The 8479-nt window shown below is 36.1% G+C and overlaps 1 protein-coding gene across 3 annotated transcripts; it reads left to right on the forward strand.

Annotated features, from left to right (window-relative positions):
* The first annotated feature begins 420 nt into the window (after positions 1-420).
* Positions 421-7989, forward strand: LOC129876216 (probable protein phosphatase 2C 10). Of its 3 annotated transcripts, none has more exons than XM_055951581.1 (6): positions 421-630; positions 721-827; positions 2181-2414; positions 3193-3469; positions 7247-7401; positions 7499-7989. In XM_055951581.1, the coding sequence occupies exons 2-6, from the start codon at positions 789-791 to the stop codon at positions 7637-7639; spliced, it is 846 nt and encodes a 281-aa protein (XP_055807556.1). In that variant the 5' UTR covers positions 421-630; positions 721-788; the 3' UTR covers positions 7640-7989. The 3 variants fall into 3 exon arrangements, with proteins under 3 accessions (XP_055807556.1, XP_055807557.1, XP_055807558.1); XM_055951582.1 differs by having other exon boundaries at positions 455-622; XM_055951583.1 differs by having other exon boundaries at positions 456-581.
* Positions 7990-8479: the final 490 nt, after the last annotated feature.

Here is an 8479-nt window from a genome sequence, read left to right on the forward strand (position 1 = left end):
GAATATAATATACACTGATAATATCAAAGAGGAACAAGGGAAGGGGCACTGACGTAAATTACTATGAGAGTATATATAAACTCTGATGGTATCAAAAAGAAAGAGACAGTTCTTCAACAAAGTATCAAGAAAAAATGATTGATTATACTCTGATGGTATCAAAGAGGAACAGTGATACTAACGTCAGCATAATATCATGCGCGAAATTTAAAAAGAGAAAGTGGGGTAAAATGATAAATAGTTTGAACCATGAATTTATTAAGACTAAATAATTTGAGGTGGATCCAATTTTGATAAATAATTCACAATTGATCTATTTTGTGTAATTTTTACTTAATTATACGTACGAATTAAAAGAAAAAGCGTATATGACAAGTAGTGTGTTTCCAGTGGATGTAATATTACATCACAGCAATAAAGAATAAATAAATATAAAAGATAGAAGACAGAGTCAAAATTTGGGAAAAGCCATACCCCAAACCCAAAGGAATCGAAGACCTTGTTCCTCAACACAACCTCCATAAAAACTCTTATATATACATATATTACTTGTCTGTTTAATCAAACAGAAAAGTCAACTGGTAAGCATACCCATAGTAATCCTCATATCGTTGGACACTTGGTAATATCGTAAGTCGATGCTTCTTAAAGTACACATTTATTTTTTTTGATGAATTTATTGTTTGATGATGATCAAGATTCTCTGTTTGATGCAAGCAGGTTGTCAATTTAAGAATTTAGGATTATCTAAAATTGATGTTAATTACTAGAGGAGATACTTACTTTTTATGGATAACTTATGCTGCTTCAGTTCTGCCAATTCTCAGGTCTATCTCTTCTCTTCTCCTATTCACTTTTCAATGATCCTATTGTTTTTCTTGATTGACTTTTTCATGTGGATTGATTGTTTTTTCTTTGAGGAATAACAAGATTTATCCTAGAGATTGCACCCAAGGGGTGCTTCTAGTGATCAATTAAGTGTGTTGAACATCATGAGCCGAGACTAAAACACTAGTTCATTTTCCCCTATTTATTCTAACCTTGTTGGAAAGAGTTATGTGATACTTGTGTTGGTGGGATGTGGCAGGTAATCTCTTGGAATTAGTTAAGGTGCATGCAAACTGGTACGGACACCAACGTTATCAAAAATAAGAAAAAACAAGATTTATCTAGGATTATATTCGTTTTTACCTTAGGATGGGGGACAGTAGAAATGATGATTATCTAATGCAATCAATAATTTTGACGCGGCGAAAGCCACTGCTTTCCTTTGGTTTCTATTGTCTTGGATGATCTCCTTCTATATGCTGTTGCTATTATGGGTTGCTTTGTTGTAATGATTACGGAGCCCGATATTTATAGGATGGAGTAATTTGGTTTAAGGCTGTTCTCCTTCAAATTGTTTTCTACCTTTAGATGTTTGCTATTAGGATCAAGCAGATGTTGCTTCGTCCAACTTTGACATATACTTCATTTAAACCTTTGAACCTTAAGCATGTGGTTTTTCCTTCTTCATGGCCTCCTAACGTAACCTCTAAAATTTCTAGCTTTAACCGTGGTTGGCTCCTGCTTGCATAGATATTTTGTTAACAACACTCACTCCATGAAATTGTTGGTCAGTATATATTAGATCTACAATAGATCCCTGACATTTCTCGTGAAGATAGAGTGGCATCCTGGTCACTGTTTCTAAATTTATAGGACACAATCCGTCTTTTTGAGGTAAATTATATGATTTTAGTATGGTTTAAATTTTCTAATAAACAGCTTGTAAAATAACCATTATTATAATTAAAGTTAATATTGTAGTGTTTAGTCTACATAAGTTATCAAATATTGAGTAAATTGAAATTAGTTTCAAAATGATAATCATAGAAAATGTCAAGAGGGAGGATATCATTTTTATTCAAGATTGTTATGTTTATTACCCTTTTCATCCCCTCCCTTGCAGGGATACTGCTGATGTTTCATACGTAGTGTATCTTATATTAGATTCTGTTGGTTCTTTCTTGGAATTTGAATGCACAGTTTTTAGTATTGCTGACTTGATATCAATAGGAGTTCTGTTTTTCTAAAAAAAATTATCTTTTTGTTATTTTGGTCTCAGTTCTTGGTTTCTGGCACTGACCACTTTGTATAGATATATGTTACCCTCAGTTGAAGTTTCTTTTATCCATTAGCTTGCAGGAGGACGGTCATCATGTGGCAAAGGAAGAAGCCATCAAGGGCCTGCCAAGTATGGGTTCACCCTGGTGAAGGGGAAAGCAAATCATCCAATGGAGGATTATCACGTTGCTAAATTCATGCAGTTGCGCAAAGGGGAACTAGGACTTTTTGCTATTTATGATGGGCATTCAGGAGATAATGTGGCTTCCTATTTACAGAAGCATTTGTTCTCCAATATATTAAAGGAGGTGATTTGTGGATTCGGAGAGCTTTCTCAGCACATTTAACTGCTTATGACAGATTCTTGGGTTTTTGTGTTTCTTCTATCGAGCCTTTATTTGATGGCAGAAAATATTTACCCGGTCTCCATTTTATTGAATCATATCTTTGGGCAAGATTGTCATGCTCCTCCACCCTCCTCTTTGTAACCTGGCATATGTTGGTTTGGTCATGCAATGCTACTGGTGCTTTAGCTGAGCATTAGGTTAGACTTGTCATTGGTGTTTCGTTGGTCTTTAAAAAAGAGAAGCTCATATACTTTTTAGATATCTACAGACTGTGATAGTAGAGATGTTGATTGAATCAGCTTTAAGGGTATAATGCCCAATAACCAAGTTCAACTAATGCCCATAGCAAGCTTCTGATCTTTTGAAAAAAAAAAGGGCAGCCCGGTGCACTAAAGCTCCCGCTATGCGCGGGGTCCGGGGAAGGGCCTGACCACAAGGGTCTATTGTACGCAGCCTTGCCTTGCATTTCTGCCAGAGGCTGTTTCCAAGGCTTGAACCCGTGACCTCCTGGTCACATGGCAGCAAAAACCTAATCTTTTGAAAGGAAATAACAATTGTCTTGGAGTGCCAAAACCTAATGCACATACATTTACCATTCTTGGGAAGTCCATTTAATATCAAATGCATGATGTACCTAATCTTGGACAATTTTATTTCATTTTCATCTGCATGTGGTTTTTTTTGGATGAGGGTGGTGTTGCTTTTAGTTACTCTTATCATATAGATTTGGATTTTCCAGGAGGATTTTTGGACCGACCCTCATAGATCATTCTTACAAGCTTATGAGAGAACAGATCAGGCTATTCTCTCACATAATCCTGATCTAGGACAAGGAGGGTCGACTGCGGTGACTGCAATACTTATAAATGGGCGAAAGCTATGGATAGCAAATGTTGGAGATTCCAGGGCAGTGCTTTCAAGGAGGGGGCAGGCGATGCAAATGAGTGTTGATCATGAACCACACACCGAACGGGTAATCATTGAGAACAAAGGTGGCTTTGTCACAAAAATGCCAGGTGCTTATCTACATGCAATGGCTTATTACTATTATTATTAATGTAGTAGTTCTGTTATTAGTTTCTCCTTTGTTTAGTTCATCTTGTAACCAAATTGAGAACGGAAGACATCAACAATTGCGAGTTAGTTACTTAAATGGTTATCCAAGACACTTTCGAATTCCTCCAACTTAACCGACCTTCATAGAAATTCATTTCATCCAGAAAATCAACTTCCGGTGCCGGAAAGATGATGTAAATCTTCCTTTGTTTCGTTTTTTTTTTGGTAAATAAGGAATTTTTTGACCAAGTGAGAATTGTAAGCCCAAAAACAATAATAAAATGAGGCAACTGGACATTGCCCCAGTCCCTCAGCACTCTCCTTTCTTCTATTCTACTGACCAAGTATTCGCCAGGATAGTAATTCAGTACATGTAGGAATCTAGCTAGCTTAGGCTTCATATTTTCTCTAAAATAGACATCTTCAATTACTAGTTTTACAATGGTAGCCGTTGTACGCCTCTTCCCTTTGAAGATGATTTGATTCCTTTCTAACCACATATGGTAAATGCATCCAGCCAACATCATACGATAGATGATAGAGCTTGGTGTATTAGTCTGTTTAAGCTTCTCCATCCAATTGCATTCTCCAGTCCAGTCCCAGCACGGTCTATCTATGTATTGCCATTTCAACAGTTGACTCTACACTTCTGCTGCAATGGGACTTTGAAAGAATAGATGTTATGAGAGTTTCAGCACTCCCTTTACACAACGGGCACAAAGGTTCCACATCAATCCCCCAATTGATCAACCTGCCCTTGGTGTAGAGCTTCTCATTAGCCACTAAGTATGTTATGAATGCCCATTTTGGAGGTGCAGGATTGCTACAAATAAGCCTTCTCCAGATAACTCTCGGTAGTGCTCCCATGAGTTTCAAATACATGTTCCGTATAGAGAAATCTCTTACCTCCATTTCTTCTTGGGTATTTAGTGCAGCTTTGGTCATATAGGAGGCCGCTTTAAAGATCTTCATAATTACCTACTGTATTACACACAAGACCTCCCTTTATGTAGTACTGGTGAACGCATCGGACCCACAACTTATCCTCCTTATTACTCAAATTCCACAACGGCTTACCCAAAGAGCTTTGTTCTACAAGCCTACGTTCAACAGATTAAGTCCTCCAGCACTCATAGGTAAGCTAATTCTTTCCCACGCTATGAGGGCCTTCTTGGATAGTTCCACGCTTCCAGTCCACAAAAAGGTTCTACAAATCCTCACTATTTGCTCCACAACTTTCTTTGGCAGCATGAAAATCTGGGACCAATAGGTTTGTATTGATACTAGCACACTCTTTAATAACTGCAACCTGCCGGTATATGAGAATAACTAGTTGTCCATGAAGTTTCCCTGCCTTGCATTTTTTCTAATAGTGGCTGGCATTGAACAATCGACAACCTTTTGGTACTTAGAGGCACCCCTAAGTACCTAAACGGCAACACACCTTTCTCCATCCCAAATAGATTTAATATCTCATTCTGCACTTCTATTTTTACTCCTCCAAAGTAGATAGATGATTTTTGTAGGTTAGCAAGCCCGAAGCACACGAAAACTTCTGGAACAGGGAAAACATTCTTCTTACTGAATGCACATCTCCTTTACTAAACAATAAGAGGTCATCAGCGAATCCAAGTTGGAGTAGCTGGAAGTGTCCACATCTGGGATGGTACTTGAATTGCTTATCTTGTTCTTCCTTTGTTTCTTAAATAAACTGTGTGCCAAGTCAATAATATTTACTTGATAAGTATTTTATTTCACCAAATAATATTGCTTATTTTCCATAATTTGGATGACCATTTAAATTATAAATATAATAATTTCTTTAAGTACTACGTTTTGTTCATTCCATCATTTTCTCATCTGTCATCATATTCCCTTCTTCAATTATTAGTAACAACGTAAAAGGCACTATTTGATTGTCTGTTGGTAAGTTACCCGTTATTAGGTATATTATATGTTTTAATTCTAATAGATCCTGTGAGATCTAGTTTAACTTCTCTCACCTGACTATATGATGTGATGATTTGCTCCACATCTCTGGGGGCAGGGGACAAAGAGTCTAATACATCTTTATTGTTGTATTTACTTGGTGTAATTGTATCTTATGGAAAAGAAAAGGGTTTAACTTTGTAGAACTTGTAAAGATTTTTAGTTGGGGTTATGCTTTAGTCATTTACTTTTTTGGTCCTATAATTTTTAGGAGTCCTTTAGCTGCCAGAGATTTATATGTAAGTAGAAAATGTAGAGAACTTTTAGTACTTGTTTTGTATAATGTTGGTCTGAGATGAGTTTAAATAAAGCAACATGACCAATGAGGATTCATATAACCTACTCGAAATTTTTCTTGTAATTAGAGCTTTTTCTGATCCCAATTGTGGACAAGCTGTTTTTGTGATAAACTAATTAAAAAATTGTTCATCATGGACAAAAAGAATCCATAAATAAGTCGTACACCAAAAAGTAAAAAGCTTTACAAAGAGATGTGGTTTCCTAGGAACAACACCCAATCTTCTATACATATAGGAACCTCATGAGTGCACCAAAAACAATACAGGATAAGAGGACATGCCTTTTAATTGTGTAGTCCTTCTCTACCCCATCAAAAGCTCTCCTATTTCTCTCTTTCCATATGGTCGACATAAGTTCCAGCGGAGCAACATCCTGTGTCGTGCATCTTCTCTTTCTTCTTCTGTAGATCCAACTAAACATTGTTTCTTTTACAGTGTTTGACATCACAACGAAGTCCAAACCATCTCATAATTTCCCCCACATGCCAGATGCTCTCTCACAGTGTAAACATGAAAAATCAACTGACATATGTAATCTTCCTCTTCCTCAAGTTCTCACTCATCAAGATCACCCCGCTCGCAGCTAGCCAAGAGAAAAGGCACACCTCTTTGGTGCCCTAGGGATAAACATTTCTATTTGAAATGCTAGGATCTATGTGTTTTTACCATCTGTTTGATCAACATTGTGATTAATTTTGGGCTTAACAAATTTGGATTTTTGTTTATAACAAGCTTGGTTGACTTACAACTGATACTACGGTTACGAGCCCATTAATGAAATCCCTAGTTAGGTCAAGTTATCGCGTTGGAAGGACTCCACTTGCAGTGTCTAGAAGCAGTAGGAAGTAGTAGTATTGGGGAATTTGGAACAATGTTCTGTTGAATATTGATGTGATTGTTTGATGAGTTTAACCAGGATAAAATGAATTTTATGCATCGAATCCTCACGAGTACATGTTTTCATTTCATTTTTAATTTAGTAAGAGTTGACAGCCTTAGTAAAAACATGCTGTGAATATGTGCTAGTTCATGATATTTTTATTAACCTCTGAGTTAATAATTATACACACACTCTTTAGATATTTGTTGATTGGTGGTCCGGCAGTTTATATATAAGGTGTCTGTGTTAGATCTGTTGTTGGCTATTTGTACCTCACCATGGAACCAACCTTCATTTATCTCGGCAAAAATTTAAATTTGTTGGGGAAAAAGTTATATAGAACAATCTTTTTCCATGCAAGAATTTGAGGGTCTTCTTGCAAATTTTACTTCCAGAAACAGCGAACTAGTTTTATTCCAAGTAAACCTATTCTTATTTAGATTTAGAATTTACACTGCTGTCCTCAGGGTGCCAGACTATGCATATGTGATCTAGACGTGGAGTGTCTTGTAATATTACTATATTTGGAGTTTGTTTATACATGCCTATTAAAATGCATATTATCTCAGGAGATGTTGCTAGAGTGAATGGTCAATTGGCTGTATCTCGCGCTTTTGGAGACAAGAACCTGAAATCACACCTGCGCTCTGATCCTGATGTAAGAACCATTGATGTTGATGGAGATACAGATCTTCTCATCCTTGCAAGTGATGGCCTATGGAAGGTGCCCTTTGCTCCAACATTCAGTTGGTGCCTTTCCCTTATTGTACAGTGCTCACTTGCTCTTTTCTTTCTTTAATTGATAATTGGTGATTCTTCAGGTAATGTCTAATCAAGAGGCAGTTGACATCGCGAAGAAGGTTAAGGACCCACAGAAGGCATCCAAGCAATTAGCCATCGAAGCATTAACCAGAGAAAGTAAAGATGATATCTCATGCATCGTTGTCCGATTTAAGGGGTAAGTCGATGATGACAAATGTGCAGAAGTTAAAACTCTATAGTTAATAGAGGGTATTTGTAAGAATGAGATGCAACTCCTAGATTCATAGAAGCTTGAAATCTCAAGAATCCAGCATATGTATTTATACATGTACCATCCCTCACCCCTTGTTTGTAATTTTCAAGTTGTTCATTCGGCTTGTGTAGTAATTATCTGTTGATTTTTTCCTACTTAGTACATTAGATTCCTGAGGATTGAACTTTGTGTAATTTGCATAAAGACTTGCTTTTGTAAGCAAAACGTTTCTTGGTGTAATCATGAAAATGGTCGAGGCAAACCTTTACTTTATATGTATGTTATATATGCTGATGACTCTTGCTTACAGAAGATATAACAATTTATCTTAAAGAGTTTCAAACAAAAGCGCATACACATCATTTTTGTGGTAAAAAAAGAAGTGTATTTGCAGAAAACCTATCAAATACTGAATATTTTCCGGTACCACTGAGTGGATACAAATGCTTCAATGTTCAATGTTAGCACATATTACTTTTGTTTTTCTTTTACATATTTATTTACTATATATAAGAGGCTACAACCTACAAGAAAACAACTCTTGGACGATATGTGTGCTTGCAGCCAAGGGTGCTTTTTATGGGGCTCACTTTGAAAAGTTTAGTGCTCCCTCCGTTTTTATATCTTTGAAAACTATATTAAATGTTTTATAAATTACAATAATTAACAATTATAGGCACACAACTCTTAAACGCACATTATATATTTTAAAATTACATTAACATTATTATAAGTTACAATAATTAACAATTTAAAATATTATATTATATATTTGAAAATTAAACAT

The sequence above is a fragment of the Solanum dulcamara genome, chromosome 12, assembly GCF_947179165.1.
Source record: "Solanum dulcamara chromosome 12, daSolDulc1.2, whole genome shotgun sequence".
NCBI lineage: Eukaryota > Viridiplantae > Streptophyta > Magnoliopsida > Solanales > Solanaceae > Solanum > Solanum dulcamara.

Bases quoted from the DNA above. Each gene is read 5' to 3' on its own strand.
- LOC129876216 (XM_055951581.1), top strand. From the start codon at position 789: ATGGATAACTTATGCTGCTTCAGTTCTGCCAATTCTCAG. The intron at 828-2,180 runs GTCTATCTCTTC...TTTATCCATTAG, and splicing joins TCAGTTCTGCCAATTCTCAG to CTTGCAGGAGGACGGTCATC. The intron at 3,470-7,246 runs GTGCTTATCTAC...ATATTATCTCAG, and splicing joins CTTTGTCACAAAAATGCCAG to GAGATGTTGCTAGAGTGAAT.